The sequence below is a fragment of the Tachyglossus aculeatus genome, chromosome 14 (assembly GCF_015852505.1).
Source record: "Tachyglossus aculeatus isolate mTacAcu1 chromosome 14, mTacAcu1.pri, whole genome shotgun sequence".
Taxonomy (NCBI): domain Eukaryota; kingdom Metazoa; phylum Chordata; class Mammalia; order Monotremata; family Tachyglossidae; genus Tachyglossus; species Tachyglossus aculeatus.
In genome coordinates, this window is record NC_052079.1 from 47,374,421 (window position 1) to 47,397,420 (window position 23,000).

General features: G+C 48.4%; 1 protein-coding gene across 4 annotated transcripts in view; it reads left to right on the top strand.

Moving 5' to 3' along the window:
* TOM1 (target of myb1 membrane trafficking protein) overlaps positions 1 to 23,000 on the top strand; it is a 50,948-nt gene that overhangs the window by 8,275 nt on the left and 19,673 nt on the right. For all 4 annotated transcript variants that reach the window (XM_038756734.1, XM_038756736.1, XM_038756735.1 and 1 more), the window contains exons 2-7: positions 13,630 to 13,714; positions 14,645 to 14,723; positions 15,872 to 16,021; positions 16,816 to 16,950; positions 17,483 to 17,632; positions 21,113 to 21,229. In XM_038756734.1, coding sequence (XP_038612662.1) covers positions 13,630 to 13,714; positions 14,645 to 14,723; positions 15,872 to 16,021; positions 16,816 to 16,950; positions 17,483 to 17,632; positions 21,113 to 21,229 — 716 coding nt within the window. The remainder of the gene's footprint in view (positions 1 to 13,629; positions 13,715 to 14,644; positions 14,724 to 15,871; positions 16,022 to 16,815; positions 16,951 to 17,482; positions 17,633 to 21,112; positions 21,230 to 23,000) is intronic.

Here is a 23,000-nt window from a genome sequence, read left to right on the forward strand (position 1 = left end):
AGAGCAATTCCACTCCTCTTTCTTCCATAACATTTTAATAACTGGTATTAGAACAGTGCTTTGCACATAGTAAGTGCTTAATAAATACCATTATTATTATTATTATAGTGCAGCAGCTTTGGCTTAATGGGAAGAGCCCGGGCTTGGGAGCCAGAGGACATGGGATCTAATCCCGGCTCCGCCACTCGTCTGCTGGGTGACCTTGGGCAAGCCTCAGTTGCCTCATCTGTAAAATGGGGATGAAGGCTGTGAGCCCCACGTGAGACAACCTGATTAACCTGTGTCAACCCCAGTGCTTAGAACAGTGGTTGGCACATAGTAAGCACGTAACAAGTACCATTATTATTATTATTATTAGCGCGCTCTCGTTTGGGATAGCTGAGAAGTTGACCTTGGTCCAAGAACTTCCCTTCCCTCTGAAGTATTTTGACCTACCGGAATAGGGTGGTTTGAGGCCATTTTAATTAGCTGTCGATAATCAATCAATCGTATTTATTGAGCGCTTACTGTGTGCAGAGCACTGTACTAAGCGCTTGGGAAGTCCAGGGTGGCAACAGATAATGAAAGATCTGTTTAGCATAGAATATGCCATCTCGAGTCTGGGAGCAAAAATCCCTCTTTGCTGAACAGGATGTGAAAGGAAATACTTTGGAAAATTACAAAAACCTGTAATTCAAACTCTGTCATTTCTGGTACAGTGTTTCATCTTGTAACTCCACTGTGTATTCCCCCCCCCCGCCCCAACTCTTTTTAATATATTCATAAGCCTTATGAATTTTTTGAAGGAAAACAATTCCGGCAGCACAGTGGAGTATGGACGGGAGTGAGGAGAGACGGGAGAAGCAGTGTGGCTCAGTGGAAAGAGCCCGGGCTTTGGAGTCAGAGGTCATGGGTTCAAATCCCGGCTCTGCCAATTGTCAGCTGTGTGACTTTGGGCAAGACAGTTCACTTCTCTGGGCCTCAGTTCCCTCATCTGTAAAATGGGGATTAAGACTGTGAGCCCCCAGTGGGACAACCCAATCACCTTGTAACCTCCCCAGCACTTAGAACAGTGCTTTGCACATAGTAAGCACTTAATGAATGCCATCATTATTATTAGAAGTTTGGGGATCTTGGGAAGGCATGAAGAATAATTGTGGTATTTGTTAAGTGCTTAATATGTGCCAGGTACTGTTCTGAGCGCCCGGGTGGATAAAAGTAAATCGGGTTGGACACAGTCCCTGTCCCACGTGGGGCTCACAATCTTAATCTCCATTTTACAGATAAGGTAACTGAAGCACAGAGAAGTGAAGTGACTTGCCAAAGATCACACAACAAACATGTGGCGGAGCCGGTATTGGGACCACAATTATTATTATTATAAGCGCTCTCTCGTTTGGGATAGCTGAGAAATTGACCTTGGTCCAAGAACTTCCCTTCTCTCTGAAGTATTTTGACCTAACGCAATAGGGTGGTTTGAGGCTATTTTAATTTACCGTCGATAATGACAGATCTGTTTAGCATAGAATGTGCCATCTCGAATCTGGGAGCAAAAATCCCTTTTTGCTGAATAGGATGTGAAAGGAAATACTTTGGAAAATTACACAAACCTGTAATTCAAACTCTTTCATTTCTGGTACACTGTTTCATCTTGTAACTCCACTGTGTATCTCCCCCCCCACACCCCCCAACTCTTTTTAATATATTCATAAGCCTTATGAATTTTTCGAAGGAAAACAAAAAAACACAGTCCTTCTAGACCGTGAGCCCACTGTGGGGTAGGGACCGTCTCTATATGTTGCCAACTTGTACTTCCCAAGCGCTTAGTACAGTGCTCTGCACACAGTAAGCGCTCAATAAATACGATTGAATGAATGAATTGAATGTCCTTCTGACCCTCAGGCCCGGGCTTTATCGACGACACTGTGCTGCTTCTCCCTACCCTTTGGACTGTTTCTTATGGGAAACTGTACATCGTTCAGCGCTTTCACTTTTATTCATGGAACCAGTTAAGAGCGTCACCAGTTGCGAGCAGTTCTTGAACGCCGTGGAGGATGCCTGCGTCACCAGAGTCAGATCAATCAATCGATCATATTTACTGAGCGCTTTTTTGTGCAGAGCACTGTACTAAGCACCTTTTAGACTGTGAGCCCACTTTTTAGACTGTGAGCCCACTGTTGGGTAGGGACTGTCTCTATGTGATGCCAATTTGTACTTCCCAAGCGCTTAGTACAGTGCTCTGCACATAGTAAGCGCTCAATAAATACGATTGATTGATTGATTGATAAGCACCTGGGAGAGTCCAATACAACAGAGTTGGTAACAGAGATGAGAGCAGCATAGAAATTCTTCGTAGAGGTGGGTCTTGAGGAAAAGCTAAACAGGGTAGCCTAGTGGATATCCATCAATCAATCGTATTTATTGAGCGCTTACTGTGTGCAGAGCACTGTACTAAGCGCTTGGGAAGTACAAGTTGGCAACATATAGAGGCAGCCCCTACCCAGCAGTGGGCTCACGGTCTAGAAGGGGGAGACAGAGAACAAAACCATCACACTAGAGAGTCAGAAGGACCTGGGTTCTAATCTGCCGGGTGACCTCATCAGTTCACTCCTCTGTGCCTCAGTTGCCTCACTGTAGAATGGGGCTAAAGACTGTGAGCCCTATGTAGGACAGGGACTGTGTCCATCCCAGTTAGCTTGTATCCACTCCAGTACTTAGTACAGTGCCTGGTATGCAGTAAGTGCTTAACAAACGCCGTAAAAAAAGTTATAAAGCACGATACAGACCACATCTGGGCCTGGAGTCCCGGACGTCAGAAGATCTGCCATCTCTTTCCAGCCAGGCCTAGTGACTCAGTCACTGGGTGGCTTCAAGGCAGCCGCCTTGCCTACTCGGAGTCCGGAGTATCTTCCTCGGTAAATCAAGGAAAACATCCCCCAACACCCAGCTCTCGCCTCACCCGAAGCTGTGTACAGTGACGGCAAAGCTCCCTGGGAATCTTCGATTGAGAAACATTACGAAGACACGGTAGAAAAGCCAGCAGCGTGCGTGGAGTTATCATCATCATCATCATCAATCGTATTTATTGAGCGCTTACAGTGGCAAAGCACTTGGAGCGTACAGTACAACAAGAAACAGACACATTCTCCGCCCACAACGAGCTCATAGTCTAGAGTCTTTTAGACTGTAAGCCCACTGTTGGGTAGGGACTGTATATGTTGCCAACTTGTACTTCCCAAGTGCTTAGTATCATGCTCTGCACACAGTAAGCGCTCAATAAATGCGATTGATTGATAGAGGGGAAGACAGACATTAATATACATAAATTACAGATAGATCCATAGGTGCTGTGGGGCTGGGAGGGAGGATGAATGAAGTTGACGCAGAAGGGAGTGGGAGAAGAGGAGAGGAGGGTTGAGTCAGGGAAGTCTTCCTGGAGGAGATGGGCCTTCAATAAGGCTTTGAAGTGGGGGAGAGCAACGATCTGTCGGATATAACGAGGGAGGGCATTCCAGAGGCAGGATCATCATCATCATCAATCGTATTTATTGAGCGCTTACTGTGTGCAGAGCACTGTACTAAGCGCTTGGGAAGTACAAATTGGCAACATATAGAGACGGTCCCTACCCAACAGTGGGCTCACAGTCTAAAAGGGGGAGACAAAACCAAACATACTACAAAATAAAATAGAATAGATATGTACAAGTATGTGGGCGAGAGGTCGGTGGCAAGATAGACGAGACTGTGTACATTCATTCATTCATTCAATCATATTTATTGAGCGCTTACTGTGTGCGGAGCACTGTACTAAGCGCTTGGGAAGTACAAGTTGGCAACATAGAGAGACGGTCCCTACCCGTGAACATTAGAGATATGAAGTGGGCCGGCTGGGTTATAGATAGTACGGGAGTAGCGAGGTGAGGTAGGAGAGAGCAAGGTGATGGAGGGCTTGAAAGCCAGTGGTGAGGAGTTTTTGTTGGATGCGGAGTTGGATGGGCCACCACTGGGCTTTCTTGAGGCGAGGGGAAACAGGATCTGAAAGTTTTTGAAGGAAAACTATTCCAACAGCAGAGTGGAGTATGGATGGGAGTGAGGAGAGATAGGAGGCTGATATAATAATAATAATAATGTTGGCATTTATTAAGCGCTTACTATGTGCCAAGCCCTGTTCTAAGCGCTGGGGTAGATACAAGGTAATCAGGTTGTCCCACGTGGGGCTCACAGTCTTCATCCCCATTTTACAGAGGAGGGAACTGAGGCCTAGAGAAGTGAAGCGGCTTGCCCAAAGTCGCACAGCTGGACAGGTGGCGGAGTCAGGGTTTGAACCCATGACCTCTGACTCCAAAGCCCGGGCTCTTTCCACTGAGCCACGCTGCTAGGATAATAATAATAATGGAATTTGTTAAGCGCTTACTATGTGCAAAGCACTGTTCTAAGCGCTGGGGGGGATGCAAGGAGTTCAGGTTGCCCACGGGGGGCTCATAGTCTTCATCCCCATTTTGCAAATGAGGTAACTGAGGCCCAGAGAAGTGAAGTGACTTGCCCAAAGTCACACAGCTGACAGTTGGCGGAGTTGGGATTTGAACCCATGACCTCTGACTCCAAAGCCCGGGCTCTTTCCACTGAGCCACGCTGCTTCTCTAATTTGTATTAATAGTCCTGGGTGAAGTCGGGGTGGCTTGGAGAATTCAAGGTCAGTGGCAGTATCGGTTTCTTGGTCCACTCGGCCATATCTGTATGAGGGGCATTAAAAGAAGAGCGACCCGAGCGCTTAGTAGAATCAATCAATCGTATTTATTGAGCGCTTACTTTGTGCAGAGCACTGTACTAAGCGCTTGGGAAGTACAAGTTGGCAACATATAGAGACAGTCCCTACCCAACAGTGGGCTCACAGTCTAGAATGCTCGGCACACAGTTTAAGTGCTCATTAATATTACAACTATTACTACTAATAATTGAGCTACTTGTTAAGCGCTTACTATGTGCCGAGCACTCAAACTATGCGCTGGGGTAGATGCAAGACAATCGGGTTGGACACAGTCCCTGTCCCACATAGGGCTCCCAGTCTTAATCCCCATTTTACAGATGAGGTAACTGAGGCACCGAGAAGTGACTTGCCCAGGGTCACATAGGTGATTGATTAATTGGAGCTCTTTGTGGGCGGGGATTGTCACAGTTTATCGTTGGATTGTACGCTCACAAGGACTTAGTGCAGTGCTCTGCACACAGTAAGTGCTTAATAAATGACTGAATGAATGGTCAACCAGGATTCAGACCCAGGACCAAGCACTGGATTCATTCATTCAGTTGTATTTATTGAGCGCTTACTGTGTGCAGAGCACTGTACTAAGCGCTTGGGAAGTACAAATAGAGCCCCAACCTGCCTTTGACTCTACGGGGGGCATATCTCCAATATGTAGATCAGATTTTCTGTTCAGAGTGAGGCTGATCTCTATTAAAATGTCCCTGGGGTGAGGCAGGGTAACTTTCATTTGTTTGGTGAATGAGCTTTGTTTTCTCTGAGGCTCTGAGAAAGAAGTAAAGTCCAAGATTTCCTCCCTGCTCTTGGAATGACCATAAACCTTTTTAATTATGCTCAAGTTTATTACCACACAAGAGCAGACAGGATTAAAGGCTTGGAGAGGCCCATTGACAGCAAGAAGCTTTACACAGCCCTTGGTAGAATTATAAAGGGCCCTCGGGGGTATTTATTGAGTGCTTACTCTGTGCAGAGCACTGTAGTAGGCGCTTGAGAGAGTGCAGTGTAACACAGACACATTTCCTGCCCACAAGGAGCTTACAGTCTAGAGGGGGCTCTAAATAAATAAATGACAGATATGTACTTAAGTGCTGTGGGGCTGGGAAGTGGGGAGACGAATACAGGGAATACGAATTCATCCTTTCGATGGGCACCTTCAACTTCCATTTTAATAGCCCTGTCTGCTTTCGTTAGCTTCCTGCATAGATTTTGAAAACTTTTCCCTTTTCAGATTGACAGATTTATTTTGTTAGTATGTTTGGTTTTGTTCTCTGTCTCCCCCTTTTAGACTGTGAGCCCACTATTGGGTAGGGACTGCCTCTATATGTTGCCAACTTGTACTTCCCAAGCGCTTAGTACAGTGCTCTGCACACAGTAGGTGCTCAATAAATACGATTGATGATGATGATGATGATGACAGCTTTTCAGGCCCCAGGCTAAGGGCTTAAGCTCTGTACACTTTCCGCAGCTGACTCCGTCCACGTCCGGCTACTTTTAAATGCTCGGCTGGGCAGGTAAAGGAAGCAATGCTTTCTAATTGGAAAGCATTTGAACAACCCTTTGGAACACGCGGCAACTCAGAAAAGAACTGAAAGTTTCCATATGGCTAGTCCACACGAAAAAAGTGCTGCTTTGGAAATGGAAAATTGTGTCCAGCCTTAGAAAAAAAAAAAACAAAAAAAACAGCTGCACAAGCATTTGTGTGGTGTGCGATTTCATGAATGTGGCGGAGTTAGCTAATGAGATAATAGTGGTATTTGTTATTTGTTTATTCTGTGCCAGGCACCATTCAAAGTGCCGGGGTAGATACAATATAATATAAAAAAAACTCCCCACCATTGGCTTTAAAGCACTCAATCACCTTGCTGTCTCCTTCCTCACCTGGCTACTCTCCTAGCCAACTCAGCCCACACACTTCGCTTTTCTAATCCTCACCTTCGCACTGTACCTCCATCTCGTCTATCTCTCCGCCACCCTCTCGCCCACATCCTGCCTTTGGCTTGGAACACCCTTCCTTTTCATATCCAACAGATCATTGCTCTCCCCCACTTCAAAGCCTTATTGAAGGTACATCTCCTCCAAGAAGTCTTCCCTGACCATGTCCTCCTCTCCTCTTCTCCCACCCCCTTCGGCATCTCCCTGACTTGCTCCTTTCATTCAACCTCCCTCCCAGCTCCAGAGCACATATGTGTATGTCTGTAATTTATTTATTCATTCATTTATTTATGTATGTTAATATCTGCCCCTCTCAACTGAGAGCTCATTGTGGGCAGGGACTGTGTTGTTGTATTGTACTCTCCCAAGCTCTTAGTACAGTGCTGTGCACACAGTAAGCACCAATAAATATAATAATGATGGCATTTATTAAGCACTTACTATGTGCAAAGCACTGTTCTAAGCGCTGGGGAGGTTACAAGGTGATCAGGTTGTCCCATGGGGGGCTCACAGTCTCAATCCCCATTTTACAGGTGAGGTCACTGAGGCCCAGAGAGGTTAAGTGACTTGCCCAAAGTCACACAGCTGACAATTGGCAGAGCCGGGGTTTGAACCCATGACCTCTGACTCCAAAGCCCGGACTCTTCTCCACTGAGCCACACTGCTTTGAATGAATGAAATGAATGAATATAAGCTAATTGGACAAAGCCCCTGTCTCACATCCTCCCTGTGGCCTGGACCTCCCTCCCCATTCCATATACGCCGGACCACCACTCTTCAAAACCTTATTAAGGTCACCTCGGGCAAGCCATTTCACTTCTCTGTGCCTCAGTTACCTCATCTGTTAAATGAGGATTAAGACCGTGAGCCCCACGTAGGAGATGGACTGTGTCCTTAGCTTGTTTTTCCTTGGTGTTTAGTATGGTGTCTGGCACATAAGTGCTTAACAAATAAAAAAATTTCTCTGAGGCCTTCCTCAATTAAGCCCTCTTTCCCCCAACTCCCTCTCCCTTTCATGTCATCTTTATTAATAATAATAATAATGGTATTTGTTAAGCGCTTACTATGGGCCAAGCACTGTTCTGAGTGTTGGGGGGCATACAAGGTAATCAGGTAATTTTTAGTAATTTTTAGTACTTTTAGTAATTTAGTAATTTTTAGACTGTGAGCCCACTGTTGGGTAGGGACTGTCTCTATATGTTGTCAACTTGTACTTCCCAAGCATTTAGTACAGTGCTCTGCACACAGTAAGCGCTCAATAAATACAATTGATTGATTGATTGGTGGAGCCGGAATTGGAACCCATGACCTCTGACTCCTAAGCCCAGGCTCTTTCCACTGAGCCACGCTTGGATCTGTACCCTTTGGACCCTTGAAGTTCACCCCACCCTGAGCCCCACAGCACTTTGTGTACATATCTGTAACATCATAATAATACTACTAATGATAGCGTTTATTAAGCGCTTACTATGTGCAAAGCACTGTTCTAAGCGCTGGGGAGGTTACAAGGTGAGCAGGTTGTCCCACGGGGGGCTCACAGTCTTTATCCCCATTTTACAGTTGAGGGAACTGAGGCCCAGAGAAGTGACTTGCCCAAAGTCACACAGCTGACAAGTGGCGGAGCCGGGATTCGAACCCACGACCTCTGGCTCCCAAGCCCGTGCCCTTTCCAATGAGCCACGCTGTATCTACCGCAGCACTTAGCAAATACCCTAAAAAAGTCAATTCCTTCCCAAGACCACACCTCTCCAATCCCACCCCCAACCATTCCTGTCATCTTTCCATATTCTTTATAAAAATGACTCAATCTCAATAATAAATGCTGGGAGACGGGAACGTGACACGGGTCTGACTTGTCACGTCTTTAGCCGGCGAGTCGTTTCCGACCCCCCATCTTACCTCCTTCCCTTCCCCACAGCACCTGTATATATGTGTATATGTTTGTACATATTTATTTCTCTATTTATTTATTTAACTTGTACATATCTAATCTATTTTATTTTGTTAGCATCTTTTTGGTTTTGTTCTCCGTCTCCCCCTTTTAGACTGCGAGCCCACTGTTGGGTAGGGACCGTCTCTATATGTTGCCCACTTGGACTTCCCAAGCGCTTAGTCCAGTGCTCTGCACACAGTAAGCGCTCAATAAATACGATTGATTGATTGATTGATTGATTGACCCATAGCGACAGCACGGACACATCTCTCCCGGACCGCCCCGCTCTCCATCTGCAGTCGTTCTGGTAGTGGATCCATAGTTTTCTTGGTTCAAAAATACAGAAATGGTTTACCATTGCCGCCTTCTGCGCGGGAAACTCGAGTCTCCTCCCTTGACTCTCTCCCGGGCCGCTGCCGCCCAACACGAGTGAACGCAGTCAGCCCTAAACCCGGGTTAATGACAGGGTTACGCTACTCTAATCAGTCAGCGGCAGCAAACCAATCAATCAATCAATCAATTGTATTTATTGAGCACTTACTGTGTGCAGAGCACTGTACTAAGCGCTTGGGAAGTCCAAGTTGGCAACATCTAGAGACGGTCCCTACCCAACAGCGGGCTCACAGTCTAAAAGGGGGAGACAGAGAACGAAAGAAAACATATTAAGGCCCTTCCCTTCAAGGCCCTGCTGAGAGCCCACCTCCTCCAGGAGGCCTTCCCAGACTGAGCCCCTTCCTTCCTCTCCCCCTCGTCCCCCTCTCCATCCCATCTTACCTCCTTCCCTTCCCCACAGCACCTGTATATATGTATATATGGTTGTACATATTTATTACTCTATTTATTTATTTATTTACTTATTTTACTTGTACATTTCTATCCTATTTATTTTATTTTGTTGGTATGTTTGGTTCTGTTCTCTGTCTCCCCCTTTTAGACTGTGAGCCCACTGTTGGGTAGGGACTGTCTCTATGTGTTGCCAATTTGTACTTCCCAAGCACTTAGTACAGTGCTCTGCACATAGTAAGCGCTCAATAAATACGATTGATTGATTGATTGATATTAACAAAATAAAACCACACAGCGATGTCAGAAATTTCCAAGTTAAAGGGCATCTTTAGGCCGGAAATTGCTCTCCTCGGAATATACAATCATCTGGAGAAGCAGCGTGGCTCAGTGGAAAGAGCCCGGGCTTTGGAGTCAGAGATCATGGGTTCAAATCCCGGCTCTGCCAACTGTCAGCTGGGTGACTTTGGGCAAGTCACTTCTCTGGGCCTCAGTTACCTCATCTGTGAAATGGGGATTAAAACCGTGAGCCCCCTGTGGGACAGCTTGATCACCTTGCAACCTCCCCCAGCGCTTAGAACAGTGCTTTGCACGTCGTAAGCGCTTAACAAATGCCATCATCATCATCATCTGTGTACTGAGCAGTCCGCCCAGGGAAGTCAGACATTTTCTAATTTAAGGGCACCTCATTAGAATTAGGCTGGAAATTGCTCGCCTCATAATATTCCCGAATATATATTCCGAGTAATCCAGGTTGGACAAATCCAGTTTTTGTTCATTTTTCCTGTTTGCAACACAGTTACTCCAAGTTTGTGGTTTAACTGTTTTGGGAGGGGCTACCTAAAAAAAAACAATGAATGTGTCTTTCTCCTCTGTGGGCACCAACATTTTGCCTCGTTATGTCAACTTGAGAAGCAGTTGAGGCCTGGAGGAATGAATCCAAGACCGGGAATCAGGAGACCTGGATTCCAATCCCTATCCTGCCCCTTGGCTGTGAGACCCTGGGCAAGTCACGACTTCTCTGGGCCCCCTTTTCCTCCTCTGTAGCTCCTCCAGGGCAGGGAACATGTCTTCTAAATCTGCATTAGATTTAAAAGTACAGCGTACTCTTAAAAGTACTAAAAGTACAGTGCTCTTTTAGACCGTGAGCCCACTGTTGGGTAGGGACTGTCTCTATATGTTGCCAGTTTGTACTTCCCAAGCGCTTAGTACAGTGCTCTGCACACAGTAAGCGCTCAATAAATACGATTGATGACGATGATGATGCTCTACACACAGTAAGTGCTCCACCATGGCTCAGTGGAAAGAACCCCGGCTTGGGAGTCAGAGGTCATGGGTTGAAATCCCGGCTCCGCCAATTGTCAGCTGTGTGACTTTGGGCAAGTCGCTTAACTTCTCTGTGCCTCAGTTACCTGTGAGCCCCACATGGGACAACCTGATCACTTTGTATCTCCCCCAGAGCTTAGAACAGTGCCTGGCGGATAGTAAGCGCTTAACAAATGCCATTATGATTATTATTATTATTATTACATACCATTGATTGATTGATGGGGATTAAATATCTGCTTTCCCTTTCCCTTTGGATGGGAGCCCCATAGGGGACAGGAACGGCATCTGACCTCATTAGAGCACGAGCTTTGGAGTCAGAGGTTGTGGGTTCAAATCCCAGCTCCGCCAACTGTCAGCTGTGTGACTTTGGGCAAGTCACTTCACTTCTCTGGGCCTCAGTGACCTCATCTGGAAAATGGGGATTAAGACTGTGAGCCCCCCGTGGGACACCCTGATTACCTTGTAACCTCCCCAGTGCTTAGAACAGTGCTTTGCACATAGTAAGCGCTTAATAAGTGGTAGTAGTAGTAGTAGTAGTAGTAACCTCAGTATGGTGTGGTGCATGTCATGTAGTATTTATTTATGTTTATATTAATATATTTATACTTATATTAATGTCTGTCTCCCCCTCTAGACTCTAAACTCATGGATAGGGAATGTGCCTGTTTATTGTTGTATTGTACTCTCTCAAGTGCTTAGTATAGTGTTCTTCACACGGTAAGCACTCAATAATTATGATTGACTAACTGATAATAAGTGCTTTAACAAATCCCACAATTAGCATTATCATTAGTAGTAGTGTTCTCTGTCTTTCTCCCTTCTTTCTGGGACTGTCATTTTTCCTCAAGCCATATTGCTTAATTTGTTCAAATTGATGTCTGACATTGGGAATTTTCCTTTTCTTCAGCAGGGAGTCCCAGTAGGGTTAAGCAGTAGGAGCTCTTAGCTCACCATCTAATAATAATAATAATGTGTGGTATTTGTCAGCGCTTATTATGGGCCAGGCACTGTACTAAGCACTGGGGTAGATACAAGGTAATTGGGTTGAACGCAGTCCCTGTCAGTCATTATTTATTCATTCAATTGTATTTATTAGGCAGCCTCAATATTTTAGAGAAGCGGCGTGGCTCAGTGGAAAGAGCCCAGGCTCGGGAGTCAGAGGTCGTGGGTTCAAATCCCGGCTCCACCCCTTGTCAGCCGTGTGACTTTGGGCAAGTCACTTCTCTGTGCCTCATTCATTCATTCAATTGTATCCACAGCACCTGTATATATGTATATATGTTTGTACATATTTATTACTCTATTTATTTATTTATTTATTTTACCTGTACATATCTATTCTATTTATTTTATTTTGTTAGTATGTTTGGTTTTGTTCTCTGTCTCCCCCTTTTAGACTGTGAGCCCACTGTTGGGTAGGGACCGTCTCTATATGTTGCCAACTTGTACTTCCCAAGCGCTTAGTACAGTGCTCTGCACACAGTATGTGCTCAATAAATATGATTGATTGATTGATTGATTGATTGAGCGCTTACTGTGTGCAGAGCACTGTACTAAGCGCTTACCTCAGTTACCTCATCTGTAAAATGGGGATTAAGATTGTGAGCCCCATGTGGGACAACCTGATCACCTTGCATCCTCCCCAGCGCTTAGAACAGTGCTTTGCACATAGTAAGTGCTTAAGAAATGCCATCATTATTATGATTATTATTAAGCACGTACTGTGTGCAGAGCACTGTACTAAGCACTTGGGAAGTACAATTCTGTAAGAAATAGAGGCAATCCTTGCCCACAACAAGCTCACAGTCTAGAAGGGGGCAGACAGGCATCAAAACAAGTAAACAGGCATCAGTAGCTCCACAAGGGGCTCAGATTCTTAATCCCCATTTTCCAGACGAGGGAACTGAGGCCCAGAGAAGTGAAGTGACTTGCTCAAGGTCCCACAGCAGACAAGGGAAAGGGCCCCCACCGCACTAAGGTCCGCTGCAGACCTTGTAACCTCCCCAGCGCTTAGAACAGTGCTTTGCACATAGTAAGCACTTAATAAATGCCATTATAATATAAAAAATAAAGGGGCAGAGTCAGGATTAGAACCCAGGTCCTTCTGACCCCCAGGCCCATACTCTAGTCACTAGGCCATGCCCGTGATGAAGTCACCCTGCCACTTGAGTGAGGAGTAGCAATCCCCGGCCCTCTTCTGTTGTCTTATCTCATTCCCAACATCCAGGGCTCGTATTCCTGGCTGCCCTTCTGCTCTCGTGGCTCCAGCCTCTGCTCGGGGCTCACGTTTTCCAGGAACACCCAATCCCCTTGAGACCCTAAGAAAAATTTCACGTCCAATCCAACTCCATCCCTCTTCCCCTTAAAATAATTTATCATTTTTCTCTTTAACCTAGTGGAAAGAGTAAGGTCCCAGTCACCCCAATTTGCTCCCTTTAGTCACCACCCCGCCTCAGCCCCTCAGCACTTATGTCCGTATCTGTAATTTATTTATTTCTATTCACGTCTGTCTGCCCCTGTAGGCTTTAGGCTCAACGTGTCCACCAACTCTGCTGTGTTGTTAGATTGTACTCGCCCAAGCGCGCAGCACAGTGCACACAATAAGCGCTCAATAAATATGATTGATTGATTAATCTGGGCTCCCACAGTTGTCTGCTGTGTGGCCTTTAGCTAGTCGCTTAAATTCTCTGTGCCTTGGTTCTCTCATCTGTAATATGGGGATTCAATTCCTCTTGCATCTCTTATGGAGACTGTGAGCTCTATTTGGGACCTGATTATCTTGCAGGGCTTAGAAAAGAGCTTGCCATATAGTAAGCACTTAAATGACATTGTTATCAGTAGGATGGCATGGTTGAGCTAACTCCGGGCTGACTCATTTAAGGATTTTTGAAGTTTCGTTTGTTTCCGGTAGAAAAAGCCACCGATGGAGCCCTCCAGGCCGAAGACTGGGCCCTCAACATGGAGATCTGTGACATCATCAACGAGACGGAGGAAGGGTAAGGAGCCTGGCACCTGGAAAAAGGGCGGGAGGCCTGCCTGCCCCCGGGCTGGCACCACCAGGAAGGGGGAGTGGACCCGGTCCCTCAGCTCCATCCCCTGGGGCAAGGGGAACTGAAGCCACACCATCGCTTCTGGCTCTGAAACTGGCAGTGGAGGTACAATCAATCAATCAATCATATTTATTGAGCACTTACTGTGCGCAGAGCACTGTACTAAGCGCTTGGGAAGTACAAGTTGGCAACATATAGAGACAGTCCCTACCCAACAGTGGGCTCACAGTCTAAAAATTCCTCTCTTTTGGGCTTGGGAGCCCTAGGATATCCATCGCCTGGTCGCCGTGACTGTTGGCCCAGAAGCAGCTTGGCCTAAATGGAAAGAGCCTGGGCCTGGGGATCGGAAGATCTGGGTTCTAATCCCGGTTCCACCACTTACCTGCCGTGTGACCCCTATGTGAGGGAAGCACCGTGAAGACCAGGCCTCCCTAAAGGATGATGTGAACCTACCCCAACTCGGTTTCTGAGTTTCCTTCCAAGGAGTTGCGGTCGTTGGGTATTTTCCCATTTTTCCTGTCACAGACTAAAGAGCAGAGAGGGGAGGCAAGTCACTTCCGCCTCGTGGCAGTCCCCAAATGAGATGCCTGGCGAAGGGTGACTCATGCCAGGACCCAGTAAATAAAAGGCTCTTGTTGCCGGGCGACCTCCAGTATCTTCCAACAAAATAGTCATCCCCAGCTTGGCTGATAAGCCGAGAGGGGACATTCCCTTTGGCTAGGGCATGTAGCCCCAGTGCTCTTGAAACAAAAACAAATACATGAAAGACTCTTTTTTTTTTTCCCAATACTAATCATTTGAGGAAACCAAGTTTTCTTATGTCTTATATTCCATTGCCCTGGAGGCCTCCTTAGTCCTTTTCTTTCCTTTCTCCAGTCCCAAAGATGCCTTCCGAGCAGTGAAGAAGAGGATTGTGGGGAATAAAAATTTCCATGAAGTGATGCTGGCCCTCACGGTGAGCGTTGCAGCGGACCTTACTGCGGTGGGGGCCCTTTCCCTTGGGTCACTGTGGAGCTGAAGGGACAAAAGACAACGGCCCTTTTTCTCTAGACTGTACGTTCCCCTTTAGACTGGAAGCTCGTCGTGGGCAGGGACTGTGTCTGTTTATTGTTGTATTCTCCCAAGCGCTTAGAACAGTGCTCTGAGCACAGTAAGGGCTCAGTCAGTACAATTGACTGACTGATTTTCTCAACCCGGAAGGCCCTTTCTCAAGTAATTAATCAATGCATCGTATTTATTGAGCACTTAGTGCAGAGCACTGTACTACGGGCATGGGAGAGTACAACATAACAGTAGATAGACACGTTCCCTGCCCACAATGAGCTTCCGGTCTAGAGGGGAGACATAAATATGAATGAATAACAGATCTGTACATAAGTGCCGTGGGGCCGAGGGAATGGGTGAATAAAGGGCGCAATTCCGTGTGCAAAGGTGAATCAGAAAGGACTAGGAGAAGAGGAAATGAGGGCTTAGTTGGAGAAGGCCTCTTGGAGGAGACGTGGTGGTATTAAGGGTTTGGAGATGGGGAGAATGAGCATCTGTTGGATATAAATTGTAAGTTTTGGGGAGAGGGGCACGTTCCAGGTCAGAGGCGAGATAGCCGACAAAGAGTGGGATGAGAGACGCAAGTTTAGGTGCCTTTCCGGGACTGAGGAGGGCGGTTGGAGAAGGCCTCTTCCGAGGAGCCCCGATGAGAGCACACGGTGAGGTGGCCCACATGTCTTAGGACCCACGGCAACACCAAGGAGCTTTCTCCCCCTGGCACCGGAGAGCGTGAGGGATTTGCCTTTAGGAGGCCAGAGAACCTTCCTCGTTGACCTCCTGCGGCAACTACGGGAGGGAAGGAAGGGGAGTTAGCAGTCCCCCTAGCTAGCTAGCTGTGGGCTGGAAGTCTTCCCTCGTAACTGGAGGTGGAAATGAGAGCGTCCAGTGGGGCAACCAGCTGCATGGTCTTGGGTAATTAGCTCCAAATTAGCCGGGCAGTCGCCCTTCCCTCCCTTCCCCCCCACCGAGAGGAATAAAAATAAACAGGCAGGGACTGGGATGGGGTGGGGAGAGGCCCCTTTCCACCTTGAGCCATCACTGATACCACCCTGGCTGCAGGTCTTGGAGACTTGTGTCAAAAACTGTGGCCACCGCTTCCACGTTCTGGTGGCCAGTCAAGACTTCGTCGAGGGCGTCCTGGTGAGGACCATCCTACCCAAGAACAACCCACCCGCCATAGTGCACGACAAGGTCTTGAATCTGATCCAGGTGAGTGAGGGCCGGAAGTGAGGGAGGAGTGTCTGGAGAGGCTGCAGGTATCCCGGGACCAGTGGATATCGCCTTCCGCAAAGGGTCAGGGGACAAGGAAGTGGGAAAGGTGTCACGTTCTCAGGCCCAGCACCCGACTTTGGCTGGGCCGAGTGCCACTGTAAGAATAGTAGTATTTATTTAGCGTTTTTTATGTGCAAAACACTGAACTGAGCGCCGAGAAAGAAATACAAGTATGAGGTGTAGACACTGCCTCTGGGCCCCGAGGGGCTCATAATAAAAAAATGATGAGGGGCAGGAGGGGGTGGAAGGGCTCACTGGAGCAGCTCTCAAGCTGATTCAAGGATTCACAGCCTTTAAAGTTGTGAAGCAGCATGGCGTAGCGAAAAAAGCACGGGCCTGGAAGTTAGAGGACCTGGGTTCTAATTCTAGCACTGCCACATATCTGCTTTGTGACCTTAAAAAAGTCACTTCACTTCGCAGTGCCTTAGTTCCTTCATCTGCAAAATGGAGATTCAGGACCTGGTACTGTTGTCATCGTTATTATTATTATTTAAAGAAAAAGGAAATCCCATCCATTGGGGTTGACCTCTCTTTCGTCATCTACCATCTTCCCTCTCCATTCTGGAAGTCATTCCTTCCTTACTGGGCCTGGCGCTCTGCTGCTCGAAAGACCACTGGAGGAAGGAATAAACGGGATCCCCCAGGCCTCAGGAACCCCGCTTAGCATGGGCCGCAGGGGTGAGGGGTGCCCTGCGGTTATTGGTGGGGTCTGTCTTGTTCCCCCGCTTCAGTCCTGGGCAGATGCATTTCGCAGCTCCCCAGACTTGACGGGAGTCGTCGCTGTCTACGAAGACCTCAGGAGGAAAGGCCTGGAGTTCCCCATGACCGACCTAGACATGCTGTCCCCCATCCACACGCCGCAGAGGGTAAGGGACGTCAGCCTCATTCCAGCGGAACCGGGGAGGTCCCCTTTGCCCCCTCCCCTCAACCCCTTTCTCCCACCCCTTGCTCGGAGAACGAAAAGGAGAAATAGTTTGGCCTGGTGGAAAGAGCACGGGCCTGGGAGACAAAGAATGTGGGCTATAATGCCACCTCTGCTTCTTACCTGCTGGGTTTACAAGTCACTTCTATGGGCCTCAGTTTCCTCACCTGTAAAATGGGGATTCACGTTGTCCCTCTTCCGTAGACTGTGTGAGCCCCATAGGGAACGGGGATTGGGTCCAACCTGATTGATTTTACCCCAGTGCTTAATATGGTGCTTGGCACATAGCAAACGCTTAACGGATACCGTTTTTCAAAAAGCAGCAGCAGAGAGGGTAAAGTGAGACAACACAAAACAGTATGGCTACCGTCACGTTTCTCCTCTCCCTCCCTCGCCCCCGCCGACAATTGGCTGATGACCTTAATCCTTAATTTCTTTCTCGTCTGCCTCCCAATGTCCTCTTCTCTGTCTTTTAGACTGTTTACAGCTCCGAATCGCAAACCGGGCAGAACTCTGCGGTGAGTGACGCCCCTCAGGGGGTCGATTCCCAGCTGCTCCCCGTTGCCCCTCCGCCGCCGATGCCTGCGCCTCAGGACGACACGCCCATCATGCCAACCCCAGAGCAGGTGAGCGGGATCTAGATAATAGCAACGATGGCATTTATTAAGCGCTTACTATGTGCCTGATCAAACAACAGCCACTGAGCCTTTTAGGTAACGGGGGCCCGGGCCGGCCCTCGCTTCCCGGGGGAGCCGGGGAGGGGAACTGGGGGTGTCAGTGATGGAAACACAGTGGCCTCAGGGCTGCTGTTCAGAGAAGAGAGGCCCAAGGATTGACGGCTACCATGGCCTTGTGACACTGAGAAGTTCCGCTTTCCTCCTGGTATCCCGGTTCCTTCCTCTTATAAAATGGAGCTTGCAAGACTTCCTGGCCGTGTGTAGAAAGGGCAAGAATATTTGGAAGTATTAGAAGCGAGGGGTGGCCCACTCTCTAGCTACAGGGCAAGGAGCAATCAATCAATCAATCGTATTTATTGAGCGCTTACTGTGTGTAGAGCACATACTAAGCGCTTGGGAAGTACAAGTTGGCAACATATAGAGACAGTCCCTACCCAACAGTGGGCTCACAGTCTAAAAGGGGGAGACAGAGAACAAAACCAAACACACTAACAAAATAAAATATATAGAATAGATATGTACAAGTAAAATAAATAAATAGAGCAGTGCCTAGTGGAGAGACCATGGGCCTGGGAATCAGAGGGCCTGAGTTCTAGTCCCGGCTCTGCCACTTGTCTGCTGTGTGACCTTGAGCAAGTCACTTCGTATCTCTGGGCCTCAGTTTCCTCATCTGGAAATTGGGGATTAAATCTTACTCCTTCCTACCTGGACTGTGAGTCCCACGTGGGACAAAGACTGTGTCCAAACTTATAACCTCATGTCTAAGCCATTGCTCAGAACAGTGCTTGGCACAGAGTAAGGGCTTAACAAATACAATAATAATTATTATTGTTAAGGTTCCTCGCTCTTTGACGCCACTTCCACTGACTTCTTGGTAGTTTGCATCCATGGCTGCTCCTCCGTTTCCTGCCTGTATCCCAAGGCCTCCCCTCAAATCAAGAAGTAGTATTCCGAGGTGTATAGAGCACTGTTGCGTATACTTGGGAGAGTCCAGTAGAGGTAAAAGATAAAATCCCTGCCCTTAAGGAACGTACAATCTAAAAGGAGAGACAGACCCGAAATGAATTCCCTGTAGGAGAAAGCAGAGAATGATGGATAGGCGAATAAATACATTGTTTAAGTAATCAAGCAGATAAATTGATGGGGACAAAAGTCCCATGGATGGCCAGGAATGCAAAACACTGTGGTGGCCCTTGGCAGGCTGTAACCTGAGGAGAAGCAGTGTGGCGTAGTGGATAGACTACAATCCTGGGACTCAGAAGGACCTGGGTTCTAATTCAGTTCCCCCGTGTGCCTGCTGTGGGACTCTGGGCAAGTCCCTTCACTTCTCTGTGCCTCAGTGACCTCATCAGTAAAACGGAGATTAAGATTGTGAGCCCCACGTGGGACAGGGACCGTGTCCAACCTGATGAGCCTGTATGTATCCCAACACTCGTGCATGGCACATAGTAAACACTTAGTAAATACCATTAAAAAAAGAAGGAGAAAATTTGGGAAGGACTCCTGGAGAAGTTGGGGTTTTGGGAAAAGGGATTTCTAGTATGGGAGAAAGAGTACTTGCAAGGGATCAGAGGCCAGAGAGATGAGAATGAGGAGAGCCAGGACTAGAGCCCCCAGGTTTTCTCTCTTCAGCCCTACTAGACCTTGCCACTTCTCTAATGACTAATAATGACGGTATTTATTAAGCACTTACTATGTGTGAAGCACTGTTCTAAGCGCTGGGGAGGATACAAGGTTATCGGGTTGCACCACATGGGGCTCACAGTCTTCATCCCCATTTTGCAGATGAGGTAACCGAGGCACAGAGAAGTTAAGTGGCTTGCCCAAAGTCAAACAGCTGACAAGTGGCGGAGTTGGGATTAGAACCCATGATCTCTGACTCCCAGCCATGCTGCTTCTTAGTACAGTGCTCTGCACACAGTAAGCGCTCAGTAAATACGATTGAATGAATGAATGAAGGTTTCTCTAATTAATAATAATAATAATAATGATAGCATTTTTTAAGCACTTACTATGTGCAAAGCACTGTTCTAAGCGCTGGGGAGGTTACAAGGGGATCAGGTTGTCCCACGGGGAGCTCACAGTCTTCATCCCCATTTTGCAGATGAGGTCATTGAGGCGCAGAGAGGTTGTGTCTTGCCCAAAGTCACACAGCTGACAATTGGCAGAGTCGGGATTCGAACCCATGACCTCCGACTCCAAAGCCTGTGCTCTTTCCACTGAGCCACGGCTGCTTGAAACCAATCTGAAGTGGGCAGGGAGCCGTGAAAGACTGCGAAAAGCTACCTGGGGCATTATTACCTTTGGGTGCCTGGGAGAAGGCGATGATGAAGATGAGCCAAAGAAGGGAAAAAAGGCATGAGCTGGGATATAATGGGAGACGAGAGCTGAGAAATAAGAGGGAGAGAGCTTCCAGAGTGCCTTCTAATTGACGGTCAGAGGTTTCTCCTTGATGTGGTGAGGAACGGGGAGCCAGGGGAGGTTTTTGAGGAGAGGGGAGAAGTGTGCTGAGAGCTCACCTCCTCCAGGAGGCCTTCCCAGACTGAGCCCCTTCCTTCCTCTCCCCCTCGTCCCCCTCTCCATCCCCCCATCTTACCTCCTTCCCTTCCCCACAGCACCTGTATATATATATATATATGGTTGTACATATTTATTACTCTACTTATTTTACTTGTACATTTCTATCCTATTTATTTTATTTTGTTGGTATGTTTGGTTCTGTTCTCTGTCTCCCCCTTTTAGACTGTGAGCCCCCTGTTGGGTAGGGACTGTCTCTATGTGTTGCCAATTTGTACTTCCCAAGCGCTTAGTACAGTGCTCTGCACATAGTAAGCGCTCAATAAATACGATTGATTGATTGATTGCAGGGTCAAAGGAGCCTGAGGTGAGCAGGCTTTCGTCTCAGCCTGGAACCTCCGAGTCACGGGAGAGCAGAAGAAATCGGGCAACACCTGGCCTCCTGGGTCCTCGCTCTGGGCCCAGAGATGGCTCAGGGGTGGGGCGAGGGCAATTCTCTGTGGGCTCGTTAAGTTGCCACAGACCCCTCACGGCGCGAGCCCACAGTATCACAGTCAGCGCAGTTGCCGTTCATCCATTTTGGAGCGGTTTTCTTCTCCCTCTGCCTCCATGTCGCTGGGACTGGAAATGGTAACGTCCAGCAGCGAGCCTCAGGGAAAAAAGGCGGCCCTGTCGGAGCAGCTGGGGTTGGATCGTGTGGCCCAGGGAGCGAGGGTCTTCTTGTGGGCCGTCCAGTCCAGGGTTCAGGTGGGATCGAACTATGGGACCCGTCCCCTCCGGCCCTCGTCGGGGGCTGAATCGGGCTCAGGGCCTGTGGGGCGCTTCACCGATTCCTCAGGCCTTCCGGGCCCGCGACCCGAACCCCACCCGGGGCGGGAGCTGGGGGGACCCCATTTCGGACCTGCTTTTCAGATTGGGAAGCTGCGCAGCGAGCTGGAGGTGGTCAACGGAAACGTCAAGGTCATGTCGGAGATGCTGACGGAGCTGGTGCCGGGGCAGGCGGAGCCGGCGGACCTGGAGCTGCTCCAGGTAACGGACTCCTTCGGGACTCCCGCCCCCTTCCCTCCACGGGAGACCCCAGTTCTTCAGGAAGGGGCTCCGGACGTCTTGAGGAAAGCTTCTGTTGTCACGGACTGAGCGATCTTCTCTGTGGGTGCAACACGGTTGGGGTGAGCTTGTCAGGAAGTCTTGCGCCTGGAGTTTCTTCCCCAATGGCATCTGCCAGAGGCCCCTCCAAGGGAAGGACAAAACCAACTTTTATGGGGGGGGGGGGGGGCACCAGAGGAGTCTCTAGAGACACCCCCCGCCCCAAGTGAGGGGATGCTCATCGGCTTTGCGGTAGGGCTGGAGAGATGGACAGAGCCAGGCTCCCCATGGTCAGCTGAATCATCAGCACACTCCATCCCTGTTCCACCCTCCCCTCCCCTCCTCCTCCCTCCTTTCATTCGTTTGTTGATTCAGTCGTATTTATTGACCACTTATTGTGACCGGGCTCTGACAGAGACAGGACTGGAGGCCTCCGCAGGGCTGGACGGAGGGAGGGGGCCGGGGCCGAAGGCCAAGAGACGAATCTCCTCTTCCTCCTCCTCCTCCCCTGCCCCCTCCTTCTTTCCCTCATGCTTTCCTGTCCAGGATCAGGGAGGGGGCTGACACCAGAGAAACGGCTTTTGCAGTAGAGAGAGCCACCTTCTTCTTCTTCTCGTCCTTGTCCTCCTTTTCCTCTTCTTCCTCCCCATTTTCCGCCTTCTCCTCCTCTTTCTTCTCCTCCTTTTCCTCCTCCTCCTCTTCCTCTTCCTCCTTTTCCTCCTCCTCCTCCTCCTCTTCCTCCTCCTCTTCTTCCCCTTTTCCTCCTCCTCTCCCTTCTCCTTTTCCTCTTCTTCCTCCCCTTTTCCTCTATCTCCTCCTCCTCTTCCTTCTCCTTTTCCTCTTACTCCTCCCCTTCTCCTCCTCCTCTTCCTCCTTTTCCTCCTCTTCCTCCTTTTCCTCCTCCTCCTCCTTTCCTTCCTACTCCCTCTACTTCCCCCTTCTAGACTGTGAGCCCACTGTTGGGTAGGGACCGTCTCTATATGTTGCCAACTTGTACTTCCCAAGCGCTTAGTACAGTGCTCTGCACACAGTAAGCGCTCAATAAATACGATTGAATGAATAAATTATGTGCAGAGCACTGTACTGCTCTGTAGTGTACCTGGGAGAGTAAAATACAACAATAAACAGACACATTCCCTGTCCGCAATGAGCTGCAATCTAGAGGGGGGAGGACAGATATTAATATAAATTAATTACAGATATGTACCCTCCTCCTCCTCCCTCCTTTCCCTCTCCCTCCTTTCCTTCCTCCTCCTTTCCCCCTTCCCTCTCCCTCCTTCACTCCCTCCTTTCCCCCCTCCCTCCTTTTCCGCCTCCTTTTCCCCCTCCTCTTTCCTCCTTTTCTCGCTCCTTCCCCCCTTCTTTATCCTTCCTCCTCCTCCTCCCTCTCCCTCCTCCTGTTCTTTCCTCCTCCTCCACCCCACCCCTCTTCCCACCACAACAACCACTGCTGCTCTCTGGCACCAACAGAGACTTGTAACCAGTTTTATATTTTGGTGATCCACTCACTCCATTAAGCTTTGTAGCAGAACAGCAGAAAGGAGAGAAATTAAGGAACAGAAGCAGCCAAGGTGGGGATGGAACAGATAGCTGAAATAAACCATTTGCGTGGAACACAGCCGTCTTTTTACCATTTTCCTCTGCGGCCACCTACCCTAAAGTATGTAAAGTGGGATATGTTACGGAAGAGAAAGAAGGCCAAAGAGCTCACTCA